General features: G+C 42.3%; 1 protein-coding gene across 3 annotated transcripts in view; it reads left to right on the top strand.

Annotated features, from left to right (window-relative positions):
* TGFB2 (transforming growth factor beta 2) overlaps positions 1-20,380 on the top strand; it is a 75,349-nt gene extending 54,969 nt beyond the window's left edge. For 2 of the 3 annotated variants that reach the window (XM_031438390.2, XM_010993027.3), the window contains 5 exons: positions 13,172-13,304; positions 13,429-13,539; positions 15,071-15,248; positions 16,475-16,628; positions 19,591-20,380. In XM_031438390.2, coding sequence (XP_031294250.1) covers positions 13,172-13,304; positions 13,429-13,539; positions 15,071-15,248; positions 16,475-16,628; positions 19,591-19,749 — 735 coding nt within the window. In that variant the 3' untranslated portion in view covers positions 19,750-20,380. The remainder of the gene's footprint in view (positions 1-13,171; positions 13,305-13,428; positions 13,540-15,070; positions 15,249-16,474; positions 16,629-19,590) is intronic. The other variant, XM_031438391.2, reaches the window with a different exon arrangement.
* The last annotated feature ends 1,086 nt before the right edge of the window (positions 20,381-21,466 follow it).

Below are 21,466 nucleotides of genomic sequence, written 5' to 3'. Positions count from 1 at the left end.
TCACATTTGCCTTTACAAGGGAACCTCCCCCCCACCCCCCACAGAGCACTCCATCAGTGCTTCAGTGAAAGAGAGGAAAATAAAATCTGCCCTCCTGCTTTTTCTGACCTCTTTCTCTGGTCCTTGGACTTGAATGCCTGGTTGAATTTGTACTCAGACAGTAGCCAGCTTGTCCACTGTGATGAAATCTCATCTTCAGAGACCACTCCCAAGGATGTAACAAACAGCGGCTAAATCCTAAGTCATTTATATCCGTTTATCTTTGGCTTCAAGTTGTGTAGTGAATAGGAAATGATTTTTCAGATTTGAGGGTGAAAGGGTGAATTGATGTTTATGGAGCAAAATAAGTCAACAAAGCTTTCAGTGGGGAGGAACGAATCACCAGCCACTTTTAACAGACAATATATCTCAGCTCCGCCGAAGATGTTGAACTGTGGACGCTCCTGAGGCTTTACGGTTAAAATTCAAGGTGGATGGCCTTGGCCTGCTTTTTAAAGGACTCTAGAGCTGCAGAGTGAAGGGTGAGGTTCCTGGCATTGCGAGGACCACAGCGCTGATAGGGTTAATGACAACTGCACCCTTTTCCTAACCCCAGACACATGCGCGTGCTCGTGTGCACTTGTGTGTGCATGCGTGCACACACAAACGCACACAGAGTTCAGCTTCATTTCTCATATTGCCCAAGGGTGTGTAAAATATAAAGAGGTCAGCCAAAAAAACTGACTGTCTGTTAAATGAGTGCTACTGAAAAAAAGAAAGTTATACTGTGCTCCTGTTGTACAGAATTTTACAGCATACAATCCCCTTAACACTGATCCTAGCTCTGGCGCCGTGTTGGAGACACACACCGAATAGTAACCCATTAAAAAAAAAAAAAAGCCATGAGGTATAATAAACACTTTGTTTGCACAAGGCTATTAATATCTCAGGTTTTTGCAAACTGATCGAATGTCATGTTTGCCTCATAAGGAAATTGGATCGTTACCGTTTGCATTAGGTTATGACGTTACCCAGAGTCTGGTAACCTTGTGAGCAGACAGGACCCCAAAAGTGGTGTGAACAGTAGTCCTTCCCACTGGAATGGGCAGAGAAATGGTAATAATTGTGCAATTGTCACGGATAATTCTATGTTCTTTTTGCGTAAGGTGATGCAGTAACTGTTGATAATTATCACTAAACGTGCAGTGCTTCCTGTGAGCTGGGCGCTATTTTAAGTGCTTTATACAGACTGATACATTTAATCCTTATAATGACCCTGTAAGGTGATTACTATTACTATCTCCAGTTTTCAAATAAGGAAACTGAGGCACAGAGAGGTTGAGAACTTTGCCGAGGCTTTACAGCTAGGAAGAGGCCGAGCCAGGATTTGAACCCAGGCAGTCTGGCCCCAAAGGCCATGCTCTTGACGACTTTACCCTACTGGTGGAGGAGCTGGGCCAGTGTGGGTTCCAGGTGTGGCTTTGCCCCTTGGGGGAGTTTGAGGCAATCACATCACTGAGATGATTTCCATATCTCTAAAACGTGGATAAATGCACCTACTGGGCAAGGATTTTGTAAGGCATGGAGAGGATGCATGGAAACTCCCAGCACAATCTCAGTCCACTCGGTGGTTACTATTATGATTATTATTATAGTTTCCAAAGCATTGACTTTGACCTTTTGTAAGAACAATCTCTTAAATTTACCATCTGCTCAAAATCTCTTAATGATGAAACCTCATCTCAGCGCCTCGTGCTGTGGGTCCTGGGTTTGCAGTGACCATCCGAGGCGTGAGCTTCCTGGCCTCCATAAATAATAGTTTCAACTCATCCTGCCTGAGGTGGTGTCATTCGGCTGCTGGTGAGTAGCTCGGAGTAGGGATGAAGAGGAACGTTGCAGCCGGTCAGCCCTGGGTTCACCTTTCACCTTTGTTATTTATTGGCCCTCTGATCTTACAAATCCCTCATCTCCCTGAGCCTCAGTTTTTCATCATCAACCAGAGATAACAGTTCTTGTCTGATGAGCTGCTGCGAGGCGAGCACAGCTGCCGAGTGTCAGGCACGCTGGCTACGTCCGGAGTGGATTAGTCTCATCGGGGTTTTGCTTGTCATCTAGGGCCTGGTTTACCATTCCCCTCGAGTGGGTCTGTGATTGCAAGACTCCTCCCTGATGATGTCAGTCATCTCCTCTGGGTGGACGAGGTCTCGTCTGACCTGTTTCTCGATCATCAGTGGAGCAGAGCAGGGCTGTGGGTAACAGTGCGGTGTTAGCGCTCTGTGTGTTTGCTTTACGAAAGCTCGAAGGGCACCCAGGGTGAGCTGGGGCTGTGGTCTGTCTGGCTTTGCTTTTTGAGGAATGATTACAGTGTGACGGACCCCAGTGGGGATGTCTTTTTACCTCATCCCCTGCCCCCGACTACCTCGCCCTGCTTCACAGGTGTAGTCTTGAGACATGCTTCCTGGATTGATTGTAGCAGCTTTTTTTTTTTCCACATTGTCAATGTGTGCCAACTTCTCCATAACCTCCACTGGGGCAAAAATTGTTCCAAAAGAGGATATATGTTTATTTCCTGATAGCAGCAGAAAACAGAATCTTTTTGGGGAACTTTTGCTCTAGAACTGTGTTCAGAGCCCACAAACACATAATTCAGAATTCCTCCACTGGGGACAGAGCTGGATTTTCAAAAGATACTGTTGATTTTTGAAAACTGCCAAAGTTCTAGCGAAGAGGAAGATAAAAAGTAATTAAGTTGACTTTCCGATCTGATGGCAGTTTTTAAAAGCTAGACATCTAACCACTTCTCACATCTCTGCTGCAATGACCCTTGTCCTCTGGGCTTCTTGTGTCTCGCTTGGGCTTTTGCAGTGGCCTCCTAGCTAGGCTCGCTCTTTGCACCCTGGCCTCCTTAGAGGCTGTTTGCAACACAGCAGTTAGGGTGACCTCTGCCAAGATGTTGGTCAGATCCAAATGCCCTATTCAAAACCCTGGAGCGGCTTCTCACCTCACTCTGCAAGACAGCCAAAGGCCTCCTTGTGCACTGTGGGGCCATCCCTGACCTATAGCTCACTCGCCCGCCCCCCGAGCCGTGACTTCCCACACTCAGGGGTCTCCGCCATCCTGGCCTCTTTGCTGCTCCTCGGACACCCTGTGCTCACCGCCTCCTAATGCCTGTGACTGCTGATCCTCCACCTGCAGTTGCATTACAGAAGCCTCCCTCCCTTCGTTCCTTCAGATCTTTCCTTGAATGTCACCTGCTCAGAGACCTTCATGGCCACCCGGTCTGACATCTCAGGGTCCCCCCTCTTCCTGACACTTCCCATCCCCGTTCTCCACTGTGCTCTTGGTCACAGGCTCTACCTGGTCTCCTCTCCATCTTCATCTTGTTGATGGTCTTGACTCCACCTCTAGAGATAAACTCCTGGAGCAGCACCGGGTGCATAGACAGAGCTCAGTGAACGTGTTCGAATAAATCGAAGAAAAAAATTCTAAGTAAGATCTAAGTACAAGGAACTTTGTAGAAATAAGTGTGTGACACCATCAGGGGACTCTTGAGAAACATCATTTACTTGGATTTGGAAATTCCACTAGGTTCATTTTAAAGATATTTGTGAAACTGCTTATGAAGGAAGAAATGTGGCTATCTACCCATTTTCTGCTATTTATTCAGAGCTAATTCTGGTTAAGTGAATAACCATGGAGGTAAAAAAAATTGTGTAATAAATTAATGAAACTGATATTCTTGGGCAACCCATAAACACTGTAGAAAAAACAGGCTCTTTATTTGTTATTTTAGACTCATTGCTTTATGGTCACACCCCCTAAATTAAAGTGTGCAGCTGAATGGAAGCAGGGACTTGAATTACAGTTTAGGTCACATGTGTGATTGGCAGCCAGGAGGAAGGAAAAGGGGACTGGAAGTTTGTTGCCTAAGTGTGTGTGTGTGTTTGTTAGCATCAAATCAGAGCAGAATTAGAAGGGGAGAGCAAATAAGAAAATCGGAAGATATGGCCCCAGGGAGCTTGGCTCTTTGTTGGGGAGACTCATTCCCCGCAGAGCAGGAAACAACTGGGTAATTACCAGCATCCTTTGGACTAGGCTGCGGGGCTCAGCCCCAGCGACTGCCTTGACCTGTGGCCTTGACTTCATTTCCCTTCAGCTTCCATCACTGACCGTTGGACTGAGCAGACCTCTCTCCTTGCCTGAGCTGGGTGGCTTCAGTCTAGTTGAATCTTTTCTTTTCTCCGCTATGTGATTTATATCTGATGGTCTTGTGAATGCTCCTGAGCTGCCATAGTGCAGAGACTCTCCGTTTACACAAAGGGCTCCTTCATCCCTCGGACCTGGAGAGATGCATGTGCTTGCTCATGTGCACGTGCCGCCAGCACAAGGGCCCAAGTGTGGGGGATGAAAAAAGGGGAAGGAAACAATAGGGAATTATGAGGTGTTTTCATCTCAGGCTTTCCTGTGTGTGTGTGTGTGTGTGTGTGTGTGTGTGTGTGTGTAGCCTGTTGGTGTCATTTCCATAAAGGTCATTAAAGACCTCTGTATGCCATACTTTATTATAACGCGCAGGGATCCGTGTAATTTAGGAACTTACCAGTGTGCATTACTTGGTACTGTAAAGAGAAAGAGTTAATACCGGGATGTAATAATGAAGATATCTGAGCTCCAAAGAGACTGTATTTTTACATGAGTCTTAATTTGGAGCTGATGCGTATTCCATAGGCGTCAGCTACGCAGGCTCTCGCGAGCTCTTGTGAAACATGCCTTATGTCTGACCTTTCAGCAGGGTGCGCTCACAAAGGAGCTGTGATCATTACAGGCTGATAAGAGCTGGGTCTGTGAGGCCACTTTCTGAAGGGCTGTCATGCCGTGTTTCAGCCTGGAGACACCCCGAAGTGACCCAGCCTTGTTCAAGGAGGCTGCGGTTAGGCAGAGGCAGAGAGCCACCACCGTGCCTCCACGGGAGAGATGCCGTTTACCCAGTTCAGAGTCTCTCTAAGGCCCCTCTTTCTAAAACTGGGAAATTCACTTTCTTGGTTTTTCTCATTTTCATTCCTGCGATGAAACATATTAGGTCGAGAGGGTAAAATACAGTACAAAACTGTTGACATTGTCTGCTGATTCTTTGTCATCATACATAGATAGATTGATAGGATATGGATATACAGACATAGATGTCTGTCTGTCTGTCCATCTACCTATGAAGTCTCTGTGATATACATGTGCAAAATTCTGAGAAGTGTTTCTTCTTTTAATTATTCTTTTTTTTTTTTTTTTAAATAGAGGTACTGGGGATTGAACCCAGGACCTCATGCTTGCTAAGCACACACTCTACCACTGAGCTGTACCTTCCCCCATTCCTTCTGCGGATAAGCCAAGAAATCCCTTCACCAATGTGCACTGTCTGCGTGAGACTAAGTGTAGGTGTTAATCAAGATTCCAACCCAGAGAGTCAGATTCCTCTAAAACGAAATCGATGACCTTGTATTCCTTAAGCTACCAGTGGACGCAAGCTAGAATACAGAGTTCGTGGAGATTTAAATAAGTCCGTGTTTCCCTCGGTCTTTTAGGAGCTTGACATCCCTCTGGGAGAAACTGACATTCACATGCACACATACAAGGGGCTGGACACCCAGTAATTGCTTGGGAAGCTGGGAAAAGAAAATCGACTTTGGAATGAAAATAACCATTTCATTGGAAGCTGGACTGAAGACTAGGAATTTTTGTTTGTTTTTTGGCTTGTTTTTGTTTTTAGGTAAAAATTAGAGGAGGGGGAAGACATTCTGATAAGGATACCAGTTTAAACACAGGGCTTGGGACATGCAGTACATGTTTCAGGGAGAGTGTTTAGATCAGGCTTCCAGGGATGGGAGGTGAGTCTAGGATGGTCGGTTGGTGGCAAGTTGTGTCTTAATTATTCATCTAAGGAATCTGGATTTTATTCACTAGACATAGAAGCCCTCTGGAAGATTTTGATCAGGTAAGGAACAGGTTGCAATAATAATTCACATTTATTGAAAACCAGGCAATGTTCTCATTGAGGCACGTTGCCTCTTCTATGTCATTTAATTCTTTTAACAGACATACAAGTTGGGTTTTACTAAGCCTTTCCTAAATAAGAAAGTCACAGATTCAGTGAGTCATGGTTTGCCTGACTTCAAAGCCTATGAACTTTTTCCCTCCACTAATGATTTCCAAAGGCACTGGGCAAGCCCATGGATGCTTCAGAGAAACCCTAAGGGACCACAGAGGGTATGGAATGCATTGTCCATTGGCGAAGATGAGCAGGACTGTGGCTTAACCTGGGCCTCACGCCTCACTTGCACTAGTAAAGTTCTACTTTTTTCTGCTGTACAGAACAAACCACAGGGTGTTGATTAAAGAAATAGGGCCAAGCAGAAATGAGGTAACTAAGGATACAGCACGAGGTTATGGCTTTGGCTCTGTGTCTTTTAACATTGCTATCATCAACCTGATGAAGACATTGGATGCATCATTGCTGGTACCAGGGCAAGGACAGTTTAGATGCTGAATCACAAACTTAGGTATCAGAGAGATTCTAAAATGCTAAAAACCCAGGTCAAATAAGAAGTTTAAAATTAACAGACACACGTGTCATTTGCACTTAGGTTCAAAAATAAATTGTGTAAATATAGACTAGAACAGTAGTTCTCCGAGTAGTCTCTGGAGCTGAGCATCACCTTAGGAACATGTTAGAAATGCTAATTCTTCTGCCCCAGGTTCATCCCTATTAAGTCAGAAGCTCTGTAGATGTTTTCATAAGCCCTCCAGGTGTGTCTAATGCAGGCTGAAGTTGTAGCCCCACTGGCTAGAAAAACCAACCTTCCTTCTCTCTTTGCCTTCCTTGATTTCTTTCTCTCTGTTCTGTGTCATTCCAGAAAGGACTCAGGGTGGAAAATCTGATGTAACAGTTTGTGTAAAAACAAAGATTTTATTTTACAAAAAGTTTAGACTCAATGTTGCGATGTGGCTGGTACCCAAAAATAAGGAGCTTGCATTAAAAAAAAGTGATGAGAACAAGGGAAGCCGAAGGCATTCCCCTCCCCACTCGGCATAGTCTGTGTATTTGCCATATTCTGCTGGGCTGTGCCTGGAGTCTAGGACCTGATTTTGAGAGGGATGTTGAAAAGGGCCTTGACAAAGATGGGAAATCACTTCGAATCTTGACTTGAAGGAAGAAGTTGAGGAAAGCCACCTCCTGTGATGGGGGGCTGACACAGAGAAGAAAGAGAATTTTACATCTTGTTCCAGAGAGCAAAATATGCCCAATGTTAGAGAGCCCCCTCCCCTGGTATTAACAGAGCAAGACGTTAGTCCAGGTTTTCCTGCTGGGCTTTGGCGACCCAGGTAAGTACTTCAGGCTTCTCCTTCAGCTGTGGTTTTTGGATAATAAGGGCCATGAGGTCCACCTCACAGGGTTTTGTGAAGACTTGAAAAATGTGCAAATGTTTAAACATTTGAAAGACTGACAGGACTGTATGAAGATGAAGCCATGGTGCTCTTATTAACTAAGACGAGTGGATGGAAATTTGAAGTCCAAGAGAAAGACAAATTTCAACCTACAAAATGGCCAAAATTGGGATGCTCTTTCTCAAAAAGCAGCAAGTTCACTGTCCTGAGACAAAGATATCAGAGGATGCGTTGTGTTGGGTTGGAGCAGGTGGCCCCTAAGGACCTGTCTGAGACTAGTCTTTCATGACTCGGAAGTCATGACCGGAGGCAAGGCAGAGCTTAGAGAAAGTTGCTCAGAGCCAGCAGGGCCAGTGTTTAATTCCTCATCCCCTCACCTCTCCGTGCACGCCAACTGCAAGCATTTGCAACGGTAAACATTAATACATTAAAAGCATTTAGCTGTACATCAGGAATTGACACATTATAAATGGACTACACTTCAATTTAGAAAAAAAGAAAGCATTTAAAAAGAACAAGATGGGTCCACACTAGTTAACCTGGTGTCAGTTTTTCTCTATCACCCTATGGTTAAATTTCTCTTTCCATTGGAAGTCTGATTGAATGGAGCCCTTGGTTCTCCTGTAGATCTGTTGATGTCTGAATATGGGAAGTAAAATAGAATTCCCAATGCTTTCTTATAACTCTTTGCGGTGTCTCTTAGGAGTAGAAGAAGTGTCGCCCCTCGGGGCCTACGCCAAATCCTGAGTTGATTTACAGCCTATTCCTTTAAGACTGAGATTTCCTCTGTCTACAATTTTGCATCTAGACTTTTGTTTCTTTTTTTTTTTTTTTTTTTTGCACCCCTAAACTATTGGGTAACATCAGTCGCATTTGCCTCGCTCTCCACTCCCTGATTGGCTGGTTTCCAGTGGCAGAGAGATGAATGGATTCTTTTGTGTAGGGAGTTTTGTAATTCAGGGAAGAACTGAGCCTTGCCAAAGGCGATATGTGGGTATTTTACACATATTACAGATAATGTGTACATATCAATAACATAATGAGGGTACCATTCAGCACCCCTGTGGGTGGTAGCTAAGCAAGAGACAGCTATATCTCATGTTTAATGCGATAGAAGCGCTCTTCTGATTCAGTCAGGAACAGCTGTTGGTCTGTTATTTAAAGAAACAAGGCAGTTAAAGCAAGGGATTGTAAAACCATGAGAAAGAGGAGGGGGAGAGGGAGAGAGAGGGAGAAAGAGAAAGAGAAGCAAACTTTATATTTTATCCTAAGATTATATATATATATATATATATATGTATGTATGTATAAACACACACATAATTTACATGCTGAGTTTTTTTTTTTTTAATAAAAGACCAAGGACTTTTCTTAGACTGTGGCTCTGTCTGTTGCCAACCCACGTCTTATTTTTTGCATAAACCACATCCATAGTGTGTCACGAATAATTTCTAGTCTTTAGTTTCCTTAAAGAAGAGAGAGAAGTTTCAGGACAACTGCTAAGCATACTGAGTTTAGGATCCTTCTAGATTTTTATTCTTTTAGTTCTTTGTTTGACGGCTATCTCTCCCACATGTAAAATTTTTTAAAAAATTTATTGTGGTGAAATATATATAACATAAAATTTAGCCTTTAACCATATTTTTTTAAAGTATACAGTTCAGTGGCATCAAGCAAATTCACAGTGTTTTACAACCATCAATCAGCACTGTCCATTTCCAGAAATTTTCATTGTTCAAAACAGAAACTCCATCCCCATAAAATGATAGCTCCCCATTCTCTCTACCCCTCCCCCTCCTGGTGACCTCTATTCCACTGTATATCTTCACGAATTTGCTTATTCTAGGTATTTCATGTATGTGAAATCATACACTATTTGTCCTTTGGTGTCTGGCTTATTTCACGTAGCATAATGCTTTCAAGATTCATCTGTGTTGTAATATTCTGCTGTGTGTATATACTACGTTTATCCATATATCTGTTGATGGACACTTGGCTTGTTTTCATCATTCAGCTATTGCGAACAGTGCTGCTGTGAACATTGGCATACAAGTATCTGTTTGAGTTCCTGCTTTTAATTCTTTGGGTATACACCTAAAAGTAGAATTGCTAAAACACATGGTAACTATGTTTACCTTTTTGAGGAACACCAAACTGTTTTCAAAAAAAAAAAAAAAAAGAGAGAGAGAGAGAAACAAAACTTGCTTAAAGCAACGTGTCTTTATGAAGACTTTATAAGGCATTCAGCTTGGCTCTCACAGAAGCAACAACTCTCTACTTTTCATCCTGTATTTCATCAGTTTCTAGACCACTTAATTACAATTGCAAGTCTAACTATCATAAACAGGTTTAGAAAAATATGTAACTGATTCTTGGTAAGCATGCAACTCAACTGGTAAGAGCAGAAGTCCTCAGAGCATACTAGAGCAACAGCCCTAGCGTTAACCGATGTGCGTTACAGAACAAACGCAGAATACTGGTTAATCTGGCCAGTAAAATGGAGGCCAGTTAAGAGAGCTTTTACTGTCCAACTAAATTATCTTTGTCGTGATAAGATGTGTAAAGGAATTCGGCAGTGACTGTGGCTCTAGACAAAAACGACAGCTGCACATCCGTGACTGTTAACATTCAATACACTTGTTGTCGGGAGACGGGACAAAGGCAGACAGCAGAGGCTAACATAAAATGGGAAGTTGACCAATGTGGCCATTTTTGTACCAACTATTGAATGTAAGAATGTTCTAACTGACAAGAGCAGTAGGTTGATTGTCTTCCCTTACAGCTTCACTTAGCGTGGGTGATAAATGGACGATAAACAGGGAATAGGGAGGTTGTGCCTATTCTTGGAAAGAAAATAACTTGCAAGTTAAGATTCGAGACTTTGGGTTGTGATTAGAAGGTTTTCTAGCCAGTTCTGAAACGAAATCACAAAGCTGCGGGAGGAGCACTTTTATATAGCATCATCCATCCTGTTGGCGACCTAGGTGATTAAAGGTTTGGGAAATTGCCCCTCTAAATATGGGCTAAAGGAACTGGGTTTATTTAGTTTAGAGAGGGAGCCTTTGCATGCTGAGGGGGACTTAATAATAGTCTCCAAGAATATGAGGGATATTCTATGAGTGATGGAAAGCAGCTGTTTCCTGTTTCCACGGAAGACTGCCTAAGAAAGAATGGAGTTAAATTGTAACAAGTGGGTTTAAGAACTCCTTGGTCGTAAGTTCAAGACAACAAACACACAAGACCACAGTCACTTCCCTGTTTCAGAATGATGTCGCTCACTAGCTGTCTTTCTTGGGTGGTTTCCGTTGGCCTGTTCTTGAACTGGTAGAAAGACTTGGAAGACCTTTCAGCCTTGTGAGAGTGTGAAGCTGTCTGATGTCAGAACCTGCCAGTGGTCTGCGGCTGGGGAAGCACTTATCTTCTAATGAGATTTAAAAAGAAAAAGAAGTTCAGAATCTCTTTGCCCCTCCTTGATCTGCTTTTAAGATAAGATAATCTAGGTTTCCTTTTTCTCTGTGAGATGAAGAATTTCCATAGATTTACCAGTATGTGTTTTTTCTGCCTACTTAGTCAGGGTGGTCATGACTTTAAAAAAAACTCTGTGTTTTCAGTGAGATTGTGTGTGTGTGTGTTGATACACGTATATATGTACACACACATATGTAGACATACATGGGTATCTATGGTGTCTTAAGGTATGAGATATAATATACATAGGTCTCATAAGGAGATCCATGGGCATTTGATGTCTGTATGTATTCATCATATGTAATTAATTCAACAATGAAAGCAAGGTTTTGTTCTAGGCAGTGTGTCTAAATGTTAGAGTTACAAAGATGCATAAGATATACACTGCTAATTAGGAGGAAAGCAAATACACAAAGCATTCTGAAATAAAGCATCATTATTGAAAGTCAGCTAGGGGAAGAAATTTTAAGATGGAAAAATGAGTTTGGAGAATGTTATTAGTTTTCAGTCAATGAGGCAGATGGAGATGCCTGAAAACTTCTTCTCAACTATTTTTTTTAACCATTGTTATCCTGTGTTAGGTTGATTATACCATTTATTGTGAATTGGGTAAGCGGTGACTTATGTGCCCAGCGGGGAGTGTTTTCAAGGCAAGGTTTGATTTCCAGAGGATTGACTGCTGTGAAGTTGCACCTTTAAAGTTGCAGGTTTATGTCAGCATTAGCTGTGTATATGTTCCACATGTTAAATTTTTATCTTGTACCAACAATTATTATAATCTTCCTAAAATATTTGCCTCTCTCATGCTGGCGTTCAAAAGTTCAGCACGGAAGTACTCCTGTTTCTCTTCTTCCTTTAATCGACAGACGGCATCTCTTGCCAATGGTAGAATCATCATGCCTCCGACATTCTCTTCACTTATCAGGGGCAGGTTTGTTGAGTGAGTTTTGTCTACAGTTCATGAGGGCATCCAAAGTACAATTGTATGTTTTTTTTTCCTTTTCTATCCTTACTTCATCCAGAAAACAATGTCTACTATAATGCCAGATATTCTAAGAAGTGTTTGTGGTTGAACTACTTGAGACAAGTCATGTGCACACGTGGGAGGAAAGGGCATTTAAAAATCAGCAGGAAGATCATGCATTTTTGTCTTGCAAGGTTTAAAGGAGAATAAATGCATTTTCTAGACATGCAGATTGTCATTTCATAGACACTGATTACATTGAACACTATGCTTTGAAATGATATCAAATTGAAGACATGATCCCTGCCCTGGAGAAGTTTATGAACTTGTTGGAGAGACCAAACACGTATATATGAAATGACCACAGAACTCTTAGACTCGGTGTCAGGAAAGGAAGAATAAAACAACAGGGCTTGAGCCCCTAAGCACCGAGGAAATGCAGGATACGGGTTTGGGTAGGGATTTAATATAGTTCTAGGATACTTAGGATCGTGGTCTGACTAGTTCATAAAACACTATCCTTTTAAGACAGAATTAAAAAAAAATCTAAAACGTTCTTCTCCCATAGAAACCCAAGAACATACTGCAATTGCTCTTAACTTACTTGAAATAAATGCATCCTTCTAAAATCTCAGCGTTCAGGCTGATTTCCTTTCAGACTCTCACTCCACACTGTGCCAGATTGCTCCTGCCCAAATTCATTCTTAGTCTGCGGGAGATGGAATATCTCTCTAAATCATAACAAGTCACATTGAGAGTAAAAATTCCCAGGGAGAGACTTACCTCAAAAGCTGAGGCATGCCACATACTTTAATGCTGGTGGATTTAGGAACCCAAGTTAGGACCTTTCTCTCTTTATTAGAAGATTTACTTATAATTCAGAGCCTTCTGAAGGTGATCCCGGCTCCTCTGAACTGGACCCACCCTCCCACCTCTCCCCACATCCCAGCTCCCCAAGTGAAATAAGCAGGGAAGCAAAACAACAAAACCACTAACTTAATGGCACAGAATTTATGGCTGAAATCTCACGAAGCTTATGTCAGCGGAGGAAAATAATTACCGTCACTTTCTTTTAGACACTTGGCTTTATGGTTCCTGTCACCTTTATCATAACACACAGCTGATTTAGTAGCTCTATTTTTCATGGCATCTGGCCTGGTGGTATGTTTTTCTGCATAGGGGCCATGCTGCTGAGATGACAATACGTGGGTCTACGAGAGTGGGGCTAAATTTAGATAATGAATTGGAATACTGTTAATGGTTTGGGTTCAGTCATGCTGTCAGTATGCCAGCTGAGCCTTTTTCTCTTGCCCTTTCCTTCTTCAGATTCTCAAATCCAAAGATTTAACGTCTCCAACCCAGCGCTACATCGACAGCAAAGTCGTGAAAACGAGAGCGGAAGGTGAATGGCTGTCCTTTGATGTCACGGATGCTGTTCACGAATGGCTCCACCATAAAGGTACAGCCACCCTCTGTTTTCCTCCTTAGATGTTCAGCGATCCCAAGTTATTGTCAGATTTGATTGCAGATTTAGGGGTATTAGATGCACAGACCAATGACCTCCTTGACTTGATGTTTTCCAGATAGGAACCTGGGATTTAAGATAAGTTTACACTGTCCTTGCTGCACCTTTGTACCATCTAATAATTACATCATCCCCAATAAAAGTGAAGAACTAGAAGCACGATTTGCAGGTAACTGAAACTTGGTCCTGTGAGGTGCGGGAGGGAAGGGACTCTTGATAATCTCAAGGGGGATGAAGTCAGTTTGCACATGGAAACGAGATTGCTGGGTGAGGCGTGGGGAGTTTCATTTATTTGGACAAAGATGTGGTTGGAGAAATATGTGAAGACAGGAAGGTTGGAAAAGGGGGCTGGTTCTCCGTTTACACTGTTCAATGCCCAGGGATGGCTTGGTGATACTGACAGATTGGCCAACCTTCCAGATTCTTAGATAGCCTGTTAATCCCCGTAGGCTTCATTTAAGTAATCCAACATTCCATCTATGCGAATATTATAGGAGAAGAAGAAACATACATTCAAGGACATCCATTGATAATCCCCCCAAACCCCATGTCAGGAACCCATAACCGTATTTCACAGAAGGGCGTCTCCTCCCACCCCAGCCTCTTTAACTAACCTTAACCCGTATCAAAACTCTCTGCCTCTCCTTGCTGGTGCCCATAGTCCATGTGGCTTCCTTTGCAGACTTCCATCACAGTTTATAAACACATAACAAGGTTTTAGTCTCCCCCATATCCTTGCTCACCTTTTAGTGAATTAGCCAAAAGTCAAGGAGAACGAGGAGATGCCCGGGGTTCGAGTCACATCTTGTGTTAGGTAACAAGTTGTTGGATGATGCGCAGTGGAGGGGGGAGTCTGGACTGTGTGTCTGTGCAGCACTGGCTCCACGCCCCCAGCTCAGGGAGCTGATCCTCCTTCTCTAACTAACGCTGCCTGGGACCTCCGTCCATTTGCAGAAGGCTGCAGTGACCCTTGCTCATGGAAAAATGCTCCCAGAGGTCTAGAGATTTATTTCAGTCTCTAACCTAGTCATGATTCTCTAGAGTGTGGAGATTAAATGCTTAAACTGGCAATCTCCGGAGCATGCTTGGGGGAGCTCGAGTTTCTCCATCTCAGATGGAATCAGGAAAGTGTTGAGGATGCCATAAAATAAATGAAAAAGCCCTTTCTTCACCGCTTCCCAAAATAGCATTAGGTAAGGGTGACTTCTGTTTCCCTTGAACCCGATTCACTGCAACTGAGTGTAAGTGTCAGTTTCTGTTCACTAGGAGAGTCTTTTGAGTTTAGCAGTCCCAGCAGGAGAGCGGACCAGCGGGTGACAAGGCACGTTCTATTGCCCTGTGTTCAGTCGTTGAGGGGTTGAACACAGCCTAAACTGAGGACCGACTAAAATAAACTGCTTGGATTGCCCTTGGACTAGAGGTCAAAGACTTCTTCTGTAGTGACTTTCATAACCACCAGGGCCTGCCTTGGACACCGAACTGCCTTCTGACAAGAGCCCCATTTAGAAGAGTTCCTTGTCACCTGCAGTAATCCTGTCCGTTTCCATGGGGGATGGCTGGAGCCAGCTGCTGCGGCTGGGGTGGTCATCACCGCTCTTTGTGACCATAGGCAAAGGAAAAAAAAAAAAGAAAAGAATATGGCTGATTATATTTGATGAAGGTAAAGCTAAATGTTTATTACCCAAATGCATTTTTTCAAGGTATTGATGGCACCTCCACATATACCAGTGGTGATCAGAAAACTATAAAGTCCACTAGGAAAAAAAACAGTGGGAAGACCCCACATCTCCTGCTAATGTTGTTGCCCTCCTACAGACTTGAGTCGCAACCATCCAACCGGCGGAAGAAGCGTGCTTTGGATGCAGCTTATTGCTTTAGGTAAAAGCAAATAAAAATAAAACCCACAAAGTACTTGTGTCTGTTAACTCTTGTCCTGCCTTCCCCTCCCTTTTCCTAAAAACTAACTGGAACTGCACTCATTGCTCAAAGCTGGGAACAGAGTGGTAGGGAGGTCAGATTTCATACCATCGTCCTTCCTGGGGGCTTACAGTGGTCATTTCTGTGTTGCATTCATCAATTCATCAGTTCTTTAGCAATGAACCAACTGTGAAGGGAGAAAACTAGCCCCCTGAATTTTTTTTCCCCCAAATACCCCTGAAGTACTTTGAGGCTGAAGAAGAAAAGGAGCCCCCTGCTCCCCAGAGCAAAAATAAGTTTAGTTGAGGTGCACAATGGTGGTGGCTCCCTGATTAGGAAGACTTAGCCTCCGTAGACACCTTTGCCCCCCCCCGGCAGAGGACACGTGGTCAAACCTCCTTCATGGTCACAGTGACGAGAGAGACAGAAGAGAATGCTATTTTTTGGGTCTTTTGCTGCAGAATATGAGAGAAGGGAGGGTTGACATGCATTTATTTCCCATTCCCATGTGAGTTCATGGAGGCAAAGGGTGCATGTTCTTCTGTGGTTTCTTATCGAGCCTAGTAAGGAAGAAGGCTCTTTCTTTCTGTCATGAGCCACTGGGCAGTGAGGGGTCCTCACTGATAAAGTGCTCCGAGTGTCTGAGTTCACGAGAGAAATGGTGTGTTTTTTGTTGCCGGAGCCAGTGGTTGCTCTAAGCAAGACTCCATGTATCTTGATCTCTGGTTCATTCCTAGATCAAGGGACAGGAAATGAAATCAAGGATTTATTCTCAAAGGAATATGCCTTAAATGGTTTTTTGAAAATAGCTATTGTACCTCCTCTGTTTTATATTTGAAAAGGCAATAGAGGCTGGTTGGTGAAACTGCGCGGTGTTGGCTGGAAGGGCTGGGTCTCCATCCGCCACCTCTCTGCTTATATCTTGTCATGCAAGGGAAGGATTTGAGTTTTGAGGTCACAGACAAGGGCGATTAGGGTCTAGAAGTCCTAAGGGAAAGCAGGCTAGAGAATCCCCATTAACACCCCACCATGAAAGTCACTCGAGATCTCAATATGACCGATAGGACCTGGCATTTGCTCACAGATATTTGTTGAATAAATCAATGAGTCATTTTTCCCATTTGGGATGAAGGGCAGCAGCAGGGGGAACTCAGCTTTAAAATCTCCATTGCTCTTTCTTTTACTAGAAATGTGCAGGATAATTGCTGCCTGCGTCCACTTTACATTGATTTCAAGAGGGATCTTGGGTGGAAATGGATACATGAACCCAAAGGGTACAATGCTAACTTCTGTGCCGGAGCCTGCCCGTATCTGTGGAGCTCAGACACTCAGCACAGCAGGGTAAGTCCGTGGCTCCCTTGTCTCTTCTGTTCTTGGGCGGTGAATATGAACCTCTTGAAAGCATTTCCAAATGAACTCTAAATAGCCTGGTGCCCTTTTGCCATCGCAAATGAATGCGTGTTGGAGAAATCCTTTTGAGTGATGGGAAAGAATGCAGGTTGTAGGTGAACTCAGAAAGTAACAATGATGAATTTGGACAGTAGGTCTGGTCTTCCCAACTAGACTATAATCAACTCGAGGGCAATTTTGTTGAATGTTTTTTCTTTGTTTTATATTCTCAACAGCTGTAAACATAAATAGGTAGAATCAATACACTGCTTCATAGCAGGTACTGTTAAGATGTGCAGGGACCCAGTCCCCTTCTAAAAAAAAGGCTCTGTTGCCACCTCCATCAGGGACTGTCACATTAGAAAAAACACTGAGGACTTCGGTGGATGCTTTGGCAGAGTGAGTCACTAGTGCATGACGATTATAAAATCATGTTCCTTCTCCAAACCTCAGTTCCATATCAGTAAAAAAGAATGTCTGTAATTAAACATTATCTTTAAAATAATCATGTCAAACTCTAGAATTGATGTGAAGAACTCTTCAAGATGATACATGTGAAAATGATTTGAAAATCAGTATCTCTAAGTCTTTTTTCACACAACCCAAAGTAAACGAGAATCTGAGTGTTTTATTAAGTCACTTCAATGAGGAGAGAAGGTTAATCCTAGATTGGATGCCAGGGGCTCCCAGCCCAGATTAGCAAAGACTTTTTCTATGTAATAATGATGTTTGTCCAGATGCTTCTTCCTGTGCCTCATAATGTAAGATTCTAGAGATGGAAAGGACATCCTAAGTTATCTTGTCCAAACCTTTCATTTTTTAAAAAAATAACTTGGAGTCTGGATCATGTAGATGACTTGCCCAAGATCAAATAGTTGGTGACAAACCAAAGCTTGGAATGCAGGCTTCCTTGTTTTATAACCAGGCCTTCGTTTGCTCTGTCTTAAGAGTTTAATTCCTGAAATGTGGCTACACGTTGGGGTCATGCCTCTGTAAATCTCCTTATTAAAGAAGCATTAGAAGAACTGCCTTCACTGCAGGGTAGGAAAATGCACCTGCTGCCAGCAAGGCCACATAATGCATTCAGCCGAACTCAGGGCTTCAGGGGTTATCAATTATTTTAGACAATCTGTATTATAAAATTCCTCTTTAATTGATACGAAAAATCATGTGTTAGTGGAAGAGGAAGTCGACTGATTTATAAATGCTGACATAAGCTAAACTCTAGATTGACAAATACGGCTCCCTTCCTTCGGCTGTGTTCCCAGCTCCCCTGTGGATTTTGGCACCCTGGGCTGACCACGTGCCTGGCCACGTGAGGGAAGCTTGCTCATGCCTGTCCCTTTGTCTGAGCTCTCTGGCCAGGCTGCTTCATCTGGGCTGTGGCAACGGTAGCTGTAATGTGGGCAAGGCCCAGCTGCCAAGTAGAAACATAATTCTCCTCCCTGATACACAGAGGGAGTGTGTGAAGGCTGAGACCACGCTTGTTTTTCAAGGAGAGAGGAAGAATAACTGTCATGGTCACAAATATGTGGTTTGGACATTTACCCAAGAAGCCAGAGGTAGCTCAATAAAGTAGTCAGTGTTGCTGTGCTGAACAGATCTTCTGTCTTAGCCTGAAAACATTGCAGTGAATCTCGAGGAAAAGGTCACTTGCTGTTTGACTAACACGTTAATGGCATCCTTGGAAATGTCTCTTTATCATCGCCAGGGGAGCGCCGTACTTCCATCGGGAGAAGTCACATTACGCCTTTGATGTAGAATGGGGTTAAAGGGATAAGATTCACTGTAGAACTTTCTTTTCATTCTAATACCGGCTCTCCACTCCTCCAACTTAGCCACTATTTACCATGTGGAAAGCTACATGGAGGGTCGATTGGTATTATTATAATGTTAGTATAATATTATTATATGATTTTAAGCAAAATGAAGCAAAGTGAATAATTAAGAATATAGATTGCTTCTGAGGGCATTCTTCGCATGGTTGTATTTATGAAGCAATGACAAATGAAAAGCCTTTTTTTTTTTTTTTTACTTTTAAATGAAAATTTAGGTGACAGTAGATTGGCCTGAGAAGACAGATATTTATCACGGAAAGATTTCACTCTGCAGGCAGGTGTCTTTTGCTTTACCTCAGGATAGATGAACGCTCTGATGAGAGTTTTAATTCAATGCATTATTCTTCTGCATACCCATGTATTCATTTCTTCTCCTGGCTCATGAGTCTTACTGTCCAGAGAAGACTTACCAGGGGTATAAGGTAAAAAAGATAAGTGTATGGAGTCCCTGGCCTCCAGGCAACTCTTAATCTAGGTGGGAATTGAAAATATCTACTCATGGAGCAGCATCAGTTACAAAGAACGGTAAACACATGATGAAATGCTGTAAGGACCAAGTTTTCCGGGCGCCTGGGAAGTGTGTGCAGCAAAGCAGTGGTCAAAGGAAGCCGACTTTACTCCAATTTAAAAAAAAAAGTGAAGACTTACTGGGAAAACTGCAAAATCTGTTGAATGAGCAATTTTGTCCAATCTGACCTTTGCAGAATTATTTGTTTACAATGAATGACAAAAGGATTCTGTAGGAAAATGATGATTTCTGGGATTACTAGGGACACATACCAATCTGACTATAATTGGAAGATAAGGAAAGGAAAGTGTGGGGGGATGGGCATAACTCAGTGGTAGAGCGCATGCTCCTGGGTTCAACCCCTGGTACCTCCACAAAAAAAGAAAAAAAAAAAAAGAAGAAGAAGAAGAAAGAAAAGGAAAATAGAAGCCAAAAATGTTTTTAATTGCCTACTGAGTGCTATGACTGCTAAGATAACAAGAGAGGATGGTTCTTTTACAAAATAATTTCTTTTTTTTTCTTTTTTGATCTTTTCCTATGTTTTCTTTCTTCTCCTGTGTCCTTTCAGGTTCTCAGCTTATATAATACCATAAATCCAGAAGCATCTGCCTCCCCTTGCTGCGTGTCCCAGGATTTAGAACCGCTAACCATTCTCTACTACATCGGCAAAACACCCAAGATCGAACAGCTTTCCAACATGATCGTAAAGTCTTGTAAATGCAGCTAAGATTCTTGGAAAAGTGACAAGTCAATAATCACACGATGACGATGTTGATGGTGGTGATGGCGGTGACGACATTGGTGATGTTTGTAACGAGAAAACACGAGAGAGCCTTGCTTCTTCATCAGTGTTAAAAACAAAAATCTGACCAAGCGGTACTAGTTCAAACACTTTGGAAGTTTGTGTTCTGTTTGTTAAAACTGGCATCTGAAAAAAAAAAAAAAAACCACAAAAAGAGTTGAAGGCTTTATTCTACATTTCACCTACTCTGTAAGTGAGAGAGACGAGAAGCAAAACCTTTTTTTTTTTAAGAGAAAAAATAAACACTGGAAGAATTTGTTAGTGTTAATTATGTGAAAGAAAAAAAAAAAAAACAAAAAACAGGAAAATCCCGTTACGTGGAGTTGCTGTACATACCGTTCCTACCCCAGGCCTCACTTGATTTTTCTGTATTGCTCTGCAGTAGGCACCCTTCCCATTCGCCCTCTTAGAGTTAACAGTGAGTTATTTATTGTGTGTTACTATATAACGAACATTTCATGACCCTTGGAAAATAAAACAGGTGTATAAAGTGGAGACCAAAAACTTTGCCAGAAACTCAAGGATGGCTTAAGGAACTTGAACTCAAAGGAGCCAGGAAAAAAAAAAAAAAAAAAAAAAAAGAGGTCACATTAACGGGATGAAAATGCAAGCGAGATAGCATATGACCAAGCAAATCTGCATTACGAAAAAGACCCTGCAACCATGCGCTGTGCACCAGCTGTCTAAGGATGCTTCTTGTAAGGTTCAAAATGGAAAAGCCTGTTAAATAAAGGAAACTTTCAGTCAGAAGAAGTCTGTAAGATTTTTTTCTTTTCTTTTTCATTGTAAATGGTTCTTTGTCAGTTCAGTAAACCAGTGAGACATTGAGATGTTTTGATGCATACTGGTCAGACTTCAGACCTTAAAGTATTGCTGTATAGTTGTGCTCTAGGTTTCTCCTTTGTTTCGGTGTATGTAACCAGACCTATGTTATTACAATAGATGGGTGTAGAAGCCGGTGTAATTGGAAACACGTCTGCAGATCTCTCTTTTGCAAACTATTAAATCAAAACATTAACTACTTTATGTGTAATGTGTAAATTTTTACCATATTTTTAATGGTCTGTAGTACTGTCAACTCTGATTTAGATTGGACTTAAATTTGGGCTCTTTTTAACGATCACTCAGAGTGGTGTGTTTCCTTTAGCTGGCCAGTACTTTTGAGTAAAGCCCCTATATTTTGACTTGCACTACAAATACGTGTTTGATGGTATTTGTTCCACGTGTGCTTCTGCATTGTCCATTATTATGACATAAGCTACCTGAGTCCTCATGTCCTTTTTTCTTCTTGTGTAAAAAGAGGTAGTTTTCCTTCATCATCTAAGCATCGTTACTAATCAATTCAGACATTAACAATCTTCTATTTTAGGAAAATAGATGACTGAGGTGAAATGTTGTAGTTTTAACAAGGGCTTAAGGATCTGACTGGAACTCAGAATCTTGGTGACTGACTTAGGAAAAGTCTAACTTGGTTGGATCAGCATTTTCGCAGAATTCTACTGTTATTAAAGAGCAGACAGTTCATAGGAAACATTTTTTTTCTTTAATCGGGTTTTTAGTGTTCAGGGGGAAATTCAAAGATTAACATTTTTGTTGATTTTTTTTTTTTTAAAGGAAGAAAAAAAGCCCAGGTCAGCATAAG

This window comes from Camelus dromedarius, chromosome 21 (genome assembly GCF_036321535.1).
Source record: "Camelus dromedarius isolate mCamDro1 chromosome 21, mCamDro1.pat, whole genome shotgun sequence".
Lineage (NCBI taxonomy): Eukaryota > Metazoa > Chordata > Mammalia > Artiodactyla > Camelidae > Camelus > Camelus dromedarius.
This window is presented reverse-complemented; position numbering and strand designations above follow the sequence as displayed.